General features: G+C 36.7%; 1 protein-coding gene across 1 annotated transcript in view; it reads right to left on the bottom strand.

The window, feature by feature from the left end:
* The window catches only part of PARG (poly(ADP-ribose) glycohydrolase), a 124,257-nt gene that overhangs the window by 55,825 nt on the left and 55,261 nt on the right, over window positions 1-13,171 (bottom strand). The window contains exon 9 of the mRNA XM_069461174.1: window positions 8,593-8,750. Coding sequence (XP_069317275.1) covers window positions 8,593-8,750 — 158 coding nt within the window. The remainder of the gene's footprint in view (window positions 1-8,592; window positions 8,751-13,171) is intronic.

The following is a 13,171-nucleotide window of genomic DNA, read 5'->3' as shown; positions in this document are numbered from 1 at the left end:
AAAGTAATATGTATAGCCACCCAAATAAAGTAAATTATCCTGGCATGGAAGCCAGTAAGAATAACAGAAATACACAGGCAAAGAGCATGAATGAAAGTTATCACAAGAGTGATGGTCAATCTGTGGGACAGTGTTGGGGGATGAGGGGGTAGACAAAGGGACTAAGGATAGAGCCCAAGAAAAGGGTGGGAGCACAGAAAGGTGGGGCAGGGAAGATAGGAGAGGCTGACAGAAATGCAGCTGGAAACAGAAGGAGGGTATGAGAGACAAGCACACAGAAAGACTAAGAAAGACACAGAGACAGAGGCTCAGAGAGTGAGACCTCATAGTAATTAAGCATCATCTCATTTTTTTTTAACTTCCCAATACCTTTCTTTTTTAATTTAGATTTTTCAGGTCCTGAGTCTGTATATTTGAAGACATATTTTGAGACAGCAGTGTGCATGTCAATATGCACATAAACCAGGCCATAATAACCCCTCTGCATGAAGGGAAGACATTTTGGCATTTAATTGAATTATAATTACAGATTAAAGAAAGCAAACAGAAAAAGCCAGTCAGGCAACCTCTCTTTGTTCTAAGCAAAACTATTTGTATTTTCAAGGGAAGAAGTCAATCAAGGGTCAGATACTTATTAACTGATGTTTTTCTTTCCATACTTATAAAGAGAAACATAGTTTAATAAAATCTTTCCCTGAATGGAATATTGATAACATTACTGGAATTCGATTCTAGATACACACACAACCCCCCATGCCATTTCAAGTAAGAATTAATCTCATTAGTATACAGTAAATCAAGCACAAAGCACTATAACCTCCACTTTAAAATAAAAGCAAGTGATAATCCGGAACTCAGCCAGAATGTCGTTCCTGGCTCTTGTATGAGGCACTCTGCCATATGGCCTCAGCAGCATTTTCAATCCAGGGAAAAGGCAGATGCAAAAGCCTTCTGGGCTGACCAATGCAAAGGACTCACAATTTATCTCTGACCATCTAGTTTCCATGCAATCTCAGAGGCATCAATGCTAATCACATTGGAAGCCTTTATATGAATGTTTAGGCCCTGAAAGGCAAGCAGGGGAAAAGGTCAGGGGTATTTAACATAACTAAGCAGGACTGGAAGAATACAGCAATAAATAAAAAAGAGAAGACTGATTCAATTTATTGACGTCAGCCTCCCACTACATACTCTTACCATTTTTCTTATTCAACTAGCTAGCCAAACCTCTTTTGAGACTAAATTACTCACTCACACACACAAAACTCCCCACTGCCAGAAACTATAATCATAAATAGAAACTATGCAAAAAAAGGAAACATGACAACAAAATGCTACATAATCAGCTTACAAAATGGCTTATCCAAGTTAAGTACTTGATGATTCAGAAGCCATATGAAAGATGGGAACTTGCAGTTGTTTTCCACTTCTGGAGCACTCTAGAGCATTTTACCCACATGAGACACAATGGAAGAGCACCGAGTTTGAGTAGAAGACAGTGTTCCAGTTCCAGTTCTGCCAACAGTCATTTACTCTTCCTGAACCTTATTGGTAAAGCAGCTTTCCTGCCCAGAAGCTTACATAGATAAAATCAAAGTGGGCAGTCAAGAGACAGCATCAGTGATCACGTACATTCATCGTCCCCACTGTTTGCTGGCTTATGCTCATTGAAACACACACCACCTCACAGTGAGTGGCTGTGCAGACATCCTGGGTGCTGAGGATCCCGTACAACAGCTGCAGAGACGATCACAGGCTGACCTGCCTTAATTCATTCTCAATGTTCTGTATCCAAAAGAACATCCATCAGCCAGGAAGACAAGAATATACCTGGTTTCAAATCTTCAACAGACCTACTTAATCCCTTACTTGGTGAGAATGCTATTTACTTCAGGCTTAAATCCTTCCTTCATAGTCACTCTGGACTCAGACTTAAAAATGGCTTTAATTCATTTAATGGATCAAGATTTATGTCTAAGAATCATTCTAATTTCTGACTAGCTATGAGGTAAAAAGTATTAACTCAGTTCATTCAAAGGAAGACTGGGTAGCCGACTGGTTAAGGGACAAAGCTTCTAGAAGGAGTTTGAATCCCAAGTCTACCAGTTACTAACTGTGTTAACTTGGTGAAGTAACCTACCCTCTCTAAACCTCTCCTCATCTGACATATGAGAACAATACCTAATCAATATGTAATTCATAATGCGGATGTGAAGATTAAGTAAAAAAATTTTAGATAATGAAATTTTGGCCAAGGTACCCAATGGGCTAAAATAAAACATTACATAATACTCAGCAAAAAAAATCAATATTCATTTACATAAAGCACTTGCATTGTTCTAATTCATATTCCTTTCATTAAGAAAAATGGCCCAGCCTTGTTTCTCATCAAGCCTAACACACTGACACTCAAGAGTCAACCAGCTGGGTCCTCAGGATAAATGACTATGTACAATGAAAAAGATAAACTCACCATTACCAAGAAGCCCAGAGTTCCCTAGTCAGAAGTTTAGCTGAAAAACAAAAATCTTTTAAAAATAAAACATATATAAAAATTAATATAAATTTGGGTAACTGGCAACAAGAAATTGCAAGTCACCAAAGGCAAGCCTTCCCAAGACTTCTTGACGACTGGCACCTGTGGGTCTTTACTGTTGAAGAAAGAAGGCTGGCAGCATGGTGAGCTCCCTCGCCACCCTGAGGATTCTGGATTTCATTTCTTCTACATGCCGAATAGATAAGTTAGGGTGAAGTAGAGACGACAATGTGTCTATGTAGGTGTAACTGGGAAGAAGTTATCCACACTAGTTTTTTGGAAAAGCCTCAAAAAAATCTGTGGGATTCCACCCTCAAAAACAAGTTACAAAAGTCATCCACTCTTTTTATTCACTTTGCCTTCTGCTCAATTTCTGATGGCAACTTGTTCCTCCTCTTAAGAAACTTTTTTCTTGTAAATATAAAGGTAATATATGCTCATTTGTAAATAATTTGAAAAATATAGAAAAAGTAAAAGTGACAAATGTGTTGTGTATATCTTACCACCCAATGATTATCATATTTGGACTCATTTTCTATACACATATTCATCATATGTGTGGATATCAACATAAAAGTATAGTAATACATACAGTTATTTTAACATAATTGAGATTGAATTTTATGTACAATTTTTTATTTCTTGTTAAAACCTACCTAATTCTAATCACGCTTAGCCTTCTCCCTTTCTTGCGGTTTTCCTTGGTTTACTGATGGAGAAGATATTTTATATACAGTTATCCACAGAGAGCCTCAAGCTTTTCGGACAAAAAGCCTATATATATTTAACCAAGAATTAGGAATACGGTATCTGTGAATAGTTTAAATACTGAATTCTTAAAGAAATGCAGGCCGGGCGCGGTGGCTCACGCCTGTAATCCTAGCACTCTGGGAGGCCGAGGTGGGCGGATCGTTTGAGCTCAGGAGTTCGAGACCAGCCTGAGCAAGAGCGAGACCCCATCTCTACTAAAAATAGAAAGAAATTATATGGACAGCTAAAAATATATATAGAAAAAATTAGCCGGGCATGGTGGCGCATGCCTGTAGTCCCAGCTACTCGGGAGGCTGAGACAGGAGGATCGCTTGAGCTCAGGAGTTTGAGGTTGCTGTGAGCTAGGCTGACGCCACGGCACTCACTCTAGCCTGGGCAACAGAGTGAGACTCTGTCTCAAAAAAAAAAAAAAAGAAAAAAAAAAAGAAATGCAATGTCTGGAATTAGCTTTAACATTTTCTAGTAAAAAAAAATGGGGTGGACAGGTAAAAAAAAAAAAGAACAAATAAAATACTGGTAAATATTGAGGTTGGGTGATGAAAACATGGGTTCAGGATACTGTTTTCCTTATTTTCCAGTATGCCTGAAAATGCCCATAATAAAGTTTTCCAAAATAACTTTTAGAGAAGAGGCTTTCTGATATAAATTTAACTTAGTAAGAGGATGCACAGCCCTTACTAAAATTAAGAAAACAAAAACCAATCTTCTGAGAAAGCCTTGAACTAAGACATTATAGGTTATCACAGATAAACACACTAGCTGCTTACTTACTACACAGAAACAGTGAATGGCCACTAAGACACCAACTCTAAAGCATTATCAATTAGAGCTACTTTGTATGAAAAGCAAAAAAGCAAAAAAACAACGCCAGAACCACTAGAATTGTTTTCAGAATTTTGGTTAGAAATTTTATAATTTATAGCATTCAACAGATCCTAGACCAAACCAATCATTTATTCAAAATACACAGAAAAGCTACTTACTCTTGGGAGAATCCTTATTAGTTGTATAACTAATAGTCTTCATGCAAACAGACAATTATATTTCTACAAAATTAAATTTCCATTTCTCTACTTACATACAAAATTTGACCATTTCCTTTTTTATATTACAAAAGAAAACCTGTAAGAGATGCACAGCCCTTAACTACTGGTGATTCTATTTTTATAATAATGTAAGCAAAAAAATTATAACTAATAGTTTCTTTTTTTTTTTAATAAATAGTTTCTTTACATCACTGCAATTACAAATACCAATGCTCTTTGTTTTCTCTCAATCCGATCTCAATTACTAAGGAAATCAAAGGTAAAAACTATGTTTATTATTATATGTGGCTTATAAATAACATCTCATAATTCTTAAGCATAAGATATAATTTGAAAAGTAAAAAAGAGACTGAGAACAAACGGTCTACATTACAATCTTAGCACTCTGCACCAAACCAGCTCCATAACTCAAAACAAGTCACTTAATTTCTCAAATGTTTTGTCTGTAAAACTTATTTTCATTCATTTAACAAGGATTTATTGAAGACCTGCAACGCATAAGATTTTGTGAAAACAACAAAGAACAGGACAGATAAGCAATTTTAACAAATTAGAGAACGTGGTACAGTAGGAAAAGTAGAGGGCACTAAAGGCACACATCTGGTTGGACAAACCTAAGAAGTACCCTGGATGCCTCTTTGTGCCCATCAGCCAATCCAGTCTGCCATCCTCACACTAACTACCCCTTCAAATGTCTCCACACCTCTGTCCCCACCACTACACTATCCCAGCTACCATCCTCTCTTTCCTGGTACATTGCAATAGCCTCTCCAACTTGGTAAACTCATGTGCTCTGGCTTCTCTCCACTTGATTCCCACGTCACAGTGAAAATAAACTTGAAAATGTAAATCTGAGCATGTGTGCCAGTATCCTCCTACCCCCAAATCACATCCTTCAATGGCTTTCCATTGCTTTCAGATGGCTAGGTGGGCATGGCATGATCGGCCCCCACCTACTTCTGCAGCCTCTCCCCTCTCCTTCTCATTCTGTGCTGAAGCCACACTGATCTTCTCACGGTCCCTGGGCATGTCAGTTCCTTCTTACCACAGTACTTTTGCACATGCTCTCCCCACAATTAGAATGCAATCACCTCTCCTTTTCTCCTTGGTAAAAATTCCTATTCACTCTTTGGTACTTAACTCAAAAGTTATGTTGGGCACAGTGGCACATGCCTGTAGTCCCAGCTACTCAGGAGGCTGAGGCAGGAGGGCTGCTTGAGCCCAGGAATTTGAGACCAGCCTAGGCAACACAGCAAGACCCCATCTCAAAAAAAAAAAAAAAAAAAAAAAAAAAAAAAAAAAAAAAAAACCAAAAACCAAAACAAAACAAGTTATCTTTCTTTATTAAATTATATCTTCTCTAACAGAGTGTCATAACAGTATGCCCCTCTACTTTACATAGAGGTATATACAGGCTGCCATAGGAACCCAGAGGAGTAGCAAACCTATTCTAGCAGAATCAGAGATACTAGAAAAAGTGATAAGTGAACTGAGTTGTAAAGGAGGAATAAAAGCCATGTGGGGCCGGGCGCGGTGGCTCACGCCTGTAATCCTAGCACTCTGGGAGGCCGAGGTGGGCGGATCGTTTGAGCTCAGGAGTTCGAGACCAGCCTGAGCAAGAGCGAGACCCCGTCTCTACTAAAAATAGAAAGAAATTATATGGACAGCTAAAAATATATACAGAAAAAATTAGCCGGGCATGGTGGTGCATGCCTGTAGTCCCAGCTACTCGGGAGGCTGAGACAGGAGGATCACTTGAGCCCAGGAGTTTGAGGTTGCTGTGAGCTAGGCTGACGCCACGGCACTCACTCTAGCCTGGGCAACAGAGTGAGACTCTGTCTCAAAAAAAAAAAAAAAAGCCATGTGGAAGAGAGAACGGCACCCAGGCAGTTGTAAAGTTTAAAAACGAGATAATACTACATGAAAGTAAGAATTCAGAAACTGGCTCATCCCTTCTCTGTAACCCCAGGGCATTTAACACAGTGGAGAATATTATAGTTGCTCACTGTAGATCTGAACTAAACTGAATGACTAAATACTATTCTCTTAAAATAAACTTAGTTACTGTACAGATTTGGAAAAACAGGTCAAAAACATGTCCCTTACAACTGGTATTTATGCAACCAAAGAGGATATAATATAAAACAAATACCATCCTGTTTGCCAACACTGAGGTTTTAAAGAAATTCTCTCAGATGACTTTATTTTACATTGTTTCCTGCTCTCCTCCAATCCCCAGTGTTGATTATGAAGAGTAACTATATATAACAACAAAGATTTTCATAGATATTTTCAAGTTTGAGAACTTTAAAAATATAACCCTAGAATTATGAGTCTGAGATTCTATATTAAAATCATCTGCTACACTTTCATCTGCTAAAAAAAAACTGAACCAAAATGTCTTACTTTTAAATTAAAATTTTTTATTAGGTACTAACAGCTGAATTCTAGAATTTTTCTCATCTTAAGAGGGAGAAGTATTCTATAACTTCACAAGGCTAAAAATGCGGCCTTTGGGACTGATACTCTAAAGACACTGGAGAGAAATGTGAATCCATATCTCCACTGTCAAGTAAAGTTAGAAGAAATGCTGCCCACATAAAGTAAGTTGTGTTAGAAAAAATGACACATGGTCAGGCAAGGAGGCTTACGCCTGTAACCCTAGCACTTTGGGAGACAGAGGCTGGAGGATTGATTGAGGACAGGAGTTCGAGACCAGTCTGGGCAACATAGCAAGACCCTGTCTCTAAAAAAAAAATTTTTTTTTTTAATTAGTCAAGCATGGTGGCATGCACCTGTAGTTCTAGCTACTCTGGAGGCTAAGGTGGGAGGATTGCTTGAGCCTAGGAGGTCACGGTTATAATGACCTATAATTAGGTCACTATACTCCAGCCTGGATGACAGAGCAAGACCCTGTTTCTAAATATTTAAAAAAAAAAAAAGAAAGAAAGAAAGAACAAAAGAAAAGAGTAGAAAAACTGGTAGAATTAAAATAAGGACTATAGTTAATAGTATTATAGCAATGTTAACTTACTGGTTTTGATCATTTTACGATGGTTACATAAGATGCTAACATAAAGTGAAGCTAGGTTAAGTTTTATATAGGAATTCTTGGTACTATTTTTGCAACTTTTCCGTAAGTCTAAAATTAGTTCACAATAAACAGTTTTTAAAGAAACTACATAAAGAATACAAATTAAAGTAAGTGGTATTAACTGCACTATTCCACTATGAAGACCAAAACAGTATGACAAACAATAGTGGTTTTTGTTTGTTTGCTCTGTGACTGTATCTCCTACTCCGCACATTGCCCACACTGATCCAGTGTCAGAGGCAAGACAGGGGTGATTAGAGGTGGTGGGAAGGGCATTACTCACAACCTACTGGGAAAGAGGAGCACATATTACAGTAATTTTCTGAAGTCTTGCCCCTGACATTAGGGAAGAAAACTCATATTCTATTTACGGATCTCATAAAGATAATTCTCAACTGGAGAAAGAAATAGAGGTGGGGATAAGGCTCTGGGGAATGGGGAAGGAGGATTATATTCATTTGCCACAAAGATCCCTTTATAATGTTTTTGTAGATGATAGGGCAGTCATTTAGGAAAATGGAATTTAAAGCTTTATCAATACCTTCACAAGATATTAATTTAGTCAAATAATTTGAATATCCCTTTGTCTTCCCCTTAAAAATATTACGCTGATAAATTAATCATGTCGATAAAAAGTCCAAGTCACCTTTCACTTTTCATCTTAACAAGTATATTTTTCAAGTCTCATAAGATAAACTCATGAATTTATACTCTCATTTTATAATACCTTTATGAAAGGAGGACTTTTACCCCATCTTTAACATTATTTCAGCATATAAGGAATATAAACACAACAAATGTTGCCGTGAATAATCAAACTGAAGAGGCACATGGTACCTATAGCGCTCAGAGAAAGAGGACAATCTGAGAGGATGGGAAGAGCATGGGCCTTGGAGTAAGACAGGCCTAAGATGAAACCTCAATTCTGTGACATACGGGCTCTGGGACCCCAATCAAGTCCTTTAATCTCTGTGAACTTTAATCACCCTGCCTGCAAAATGGTAGAAATGTCACTTTATTGCAAAGATTAAATTAGATAATTATATATAAAATAGTTGGCCCATAGCAAATCACTTAAAAAATATTATTGGTTCCTTCCACCTTTCTCTATTTCATTGTTAAAGAGGTATTCTCTGAAAACATACCGATTGAAGTTAATGTCTGGGTAACTAGAATACTCTGATTTCATCTTAGCATTTCGTCGTGGAAACGTGCAGAAGAAAGCATTGGCTAAAAGACTGGCAATCTGTTCCTGTGACATTGTAATGGAATGATTCATCTTCTGTTTCAGGAGCGGTATTGGCTGATAGAGGAAACAAAAAATATAGACGAGAAGAGCAATAATTAGTTTAGCAATTTCGAAAGCAGAGGCACCAAATTGCATTTGCTAAATCAAGGCAGGAATAATTTCAGGCCACTCTTGAATCCTTAAATCAGCAATACTGTTAGTCAAGGGCTGTTTATCAAGCATGATTAGGAAAATGTACTTATTTGACAAACTGCAGATTTCTAATCAATAACAATGATAGTGAAGAGAACACAAAACATCACTTATTAGTGAAAAAGAAGATTGCTTTAGCAAGTAAATAAAAACACATTGCCCATGTAATGAAAAATTAAAACAAAGGTGAAACAGAAATATGCAATACTGTTTATACTGAATTTTGTCCTTATTTACATTAAAAATTGTTGGACAGAACAATTTTTCTTAATTCTAAATAAATGATCTAAGGAAAATAATTTAATAAATAAGGCTTTTCCTTCTCATTCTGAATCATACCTCACACCAACGATTTCTTTATGTGATGAAATCTAACTTTATTAAAGCAACTAATGGAACATGTAAAAACCATTACATAGAGTTATGTATATATAACTTGTAACAAGATAGGCATTTCTTACATAATCAAACATTCCAAGTCAAAGAAATGGAGGACATTTTTCCTTCAAATCTTTTATGTCTAAAATGTCTTCTAGTTGTACCAAACCCAAATTCACTGACCTTTTATTGTCAGTATAATCCACAGGACCTGAGTACTGTGTCCAGTGGGTTTTATTCTACTTTAAACGTTAAACTATCTTTTTAAAGACATGCTGATAAAACCAAAGACCAACTACCAGTTTACTCATCAGCTTACCATTAAGTTTCAAAATGCTCCCACGTAATGTTCAGAGATGCTTTTCCTTCTCTCTTTCAGTAAGACCCAGAACTAAGAGTGCTGAGTATCTGCACTGATCTCAAACCAGCATGCCTAGAAGAACACTGTCCTGATCATACCTCAGGAATCAGCACCCAAAATGAACCCGTGGAAAGGCAGGCACCACAAATCAAAACTGCAATGCTGTAACAACCAATTTTTCTCTAATTATCAGGAAATACACATCATTGCTAGAATAAGAATTTACTAGGAAAAAGAACAGGTTAAACTTGCAAATCAACTATTTCTCTTGGAAAAATTCAAAGGTAAACAAACAAGAGAGAGAGAAAGATAAAGAATTCATTTTCACTATGGTATCCAAAATTCTCCCTCCTTTCAGGCCTTAGCAATCACCCTTTCTCAGAAAGAGGAAATAAAGAGCTCATACTGATCTCCATTTTCCATCTTATATATTTATTCACACTCCGCAATGAGTTTAGAAAAGGTGACAGTGTGTCAATGGCTGAAAGCAAACTATTACTTTGTTTTAGTGAGAAATGAATTTTTAACTACCATTTACCAAATTATTCAGAAAAATGATTTTAAAAATTAATGATAAATATTTTAGGCTTAATGGACTTTAAACACAAATATTTCTTGTCCCTCATATAAACAAATACTATAATTTTAAATACAGTAAATAATTTCTGCTCTCTTGGTGAGGAGAAATGCTCATATTTGGGGAAATGAGAAGATGTAAATCTTGTTGTCAAGCACTCAGCTAGACAAAATAAGAGGCTGGTTGGTCACTATGAATCAAGATATTTCAAAAAGTTCCTATCCAAAATTTGTTTCAATTTTCTTTTTATAAAACTAAAACTTACCTCTTAGATTTGGCCTCAAGTACGTTCATGTGATACATATTAAATACCAACATACATAATTTAATTTGCCAAAAGACATATTTTGATCTAAACTTGAAATCCTAACTTTCATAATAGAGGCTGACTTTTCAGTAGAGGGCAGAGCACAGAATTAGGATGCTGTCCATTAATATGCTAATGAAAGAAGAAAGTTGTTCTATGCCAAGACTAAAGGCTGGGGAGCCAGGAGTTTAATTTGGGTTTGACCAAATGACTTCTTGTAGCCCACAAATTTAAATGCTTTTGAATAAAATTTTCTCATTAAATAAAATATGGAAGCTTTCTCTCCTATGCATAAGGGGAAGAGAAGATGATTGATATACACCCAAAAGCCAAATACTGTTGACTATAAACTACACATTGAATTCAAAAAGCATTTATTAATAATTAAGCATCATGCAAAACCCAGGGACATAAAGAGGATCTCCCTTGAAAGAGACTATAATGTGGTGGTAGGAGATATATAGTGACAAGAATTACAAAATAGTATGTTAATTATGATTTGAGTGCTACAAGAGGGATAAATCTTGGCTAGGAGAAGCAGAGAAGGCTACACAGAAGTAAAAGTCAGGCAGAACTAGGAGGCAGTGAGAGATTTTACTAAGTAAGAAAATGAGAGAGAGAAAAAAGAATGAACATGGAATACAACTGAGCAAGTAACTTCCAACAGAAACAAGAAGACATGTTTTAAAAAATATTTCACCTACCCAAGACTAAAACATTTCAGACACAATGCATTACTGCAGCAAAAGCAAAGTTATATAAAATTGGAAATATCACAGAAAATGTTAACAAATGTGGCGTGTTGAAAAACATTCAGTGGTTCTCAATGGAAGGTGGCATGGCCCCACATAGGCATTTGGACATGCCTGGGTGTTTTTTTGGTTGCCCCAATGACTGTGTTTGTGATTTTTGGGATGTCCCAATGACATATTGCAAGGAGTGGGACCATCCCACACATTCAGAAATTGTTTCACCCAAATGTCTGTAGGGACCCTGTAGAGCAATAATGTTAGAACTCTGGCTAGCATCCATGCAGCAAGAGGGGCTGGCCCTAGAAATAAAAGACAAAAGCCAATTCAAGCCACTATTGTGAGAAACATAGGAAGAAAATTATGAAGAACAAAACAACCTCTACGGAGGCTGGAAAATATGCTTACAAATTCTTTTGATACTCCTCCCTTTAAGAGATGGAGTCTTTGGTATTAATGTTATATTGGCTTGGTAGAATGTGTCGGGGAGAACTCCATCCTTCTCAATATTGGAAAATAGTTTATGTAGGATGGGCACCAGTTCTTCTTTGTATGTATGGTAAAATTCAGGTGTGAACCCATCTGGACCAGGGCTTTTCTTTTTGGGAAGGTTTTTTATTGCTGTTTCGATTTCAGTTCTTGATATTGGTCTGTTCAGGTACTCTATTTCTTCCTGGTTGAGCCTGGGAAGACTATGTGTCTCTAAAAATTTGTCCATTTCCTCCACGTTCTCCAGTTTGTGTGCATAAAGATTTTTGTAGAATTCATAGATGATATCTTGTATCTCTGTAGCATCGGTTGTGATTTCTCCTTTCATGTTCCTAATGGAGGTTATTAGAGATTTTACTTTTGTGCTCTTGGTTAGTCTAGCCAGAGGTGTGTCTATTTTGTTTATCTTTTCAAAGAACCAACTTTTTGTTTTATTAATTTCCCTTATAGTTTCTTTGTTGTCCTTTTCATTTAGTTCTGATTTGATCTTAGTAATTTCTCGCCTTCTGCTGGGTTTGGGATCGTTCTGTTCTTCTTTCTCCAGCTCTTTGAGTCTATTCGTTAGGTTGTCTATTTGCATGTTTTCTGTCTTTTTGATATAGGCATTTATGGATATGAATTTTCCTCTCAGGACTGCTTTAGCTGCATCCCATAGATTTTGATAAGTTGTATCTCCATTGTCATTTAATTCAAAGAAATTTTTGATTTCCATCTTGATTTCTTCTTTTATAGAATAATTATTCAGGAGAAGGTTATTTAGTTTCCATGACTTTGAGTAAGAGTGAGGGTTTCTGTTTGTGATCATTGTTACTTTTATTCCGCTGTGATTAATACCAAAGCCTGGAAAGGACTCAACAAAAATAGAGAACTACAGACCAATTTCCCTCATGAATATAGATGCAAAAATTTTCAATAAAATACTAGCAAATCGAATCCAAGTACTTATCAAAAAAGTAATCCACCACGACCAAGTGGGCTTCATCCCTGAGATGCAGGGGTGGTTCAACATACGTAAATCTATAAATGTAATTCACCACATAAATAGAAGCAAAAACAAAAATCATATGATACTCTCATTAGATGCAGAAAAAGCATTTGACAAAATTCAACACCCTTTTATGATAAAAACGCTTAACAAAATAGGCATTGATGGAACCTACCTAAAAATGATACAAGCCATATATGACAAACCCACAGCCAACATCATACTGAATGGGGAAAAACTGAAAGCACTCCCACTTAGAACTGGAACCAGACAGGGCTGCCCATTGTCTCCATTACTTTTCAACATAGTATTGGAAGTCCTTGCGAGAGCTATCAGGCAAGAGAGCAGAATCAAGGGAGTCCAAATAGGGAAGGAAGAGATCAAACTCTCACTTTTTGCTGATGATATGATGTTATATCTGGAAAACCCCCAGGATT

The sequence above is a fragment of the Eulemur rufifrons genome, chromosome 28 (assembly GCF_041146395.1).
Source record: "Eulemur rufifrons isolate Redbay chromosome 28, OSU_ERuf_1, whole genome shotgun sequence".
Lineage (NCBI taxonomy): Eukaryota > Metazoa > Chordata > Mammalia > Primates > Lemuridae > Eulemur > Eulemur rufifrons.
The sequence above is the reverse complement of the archived record's forward strand: the minus strand, read 5'-3'. Positions and strand labels throughout refer to the sequence as shown.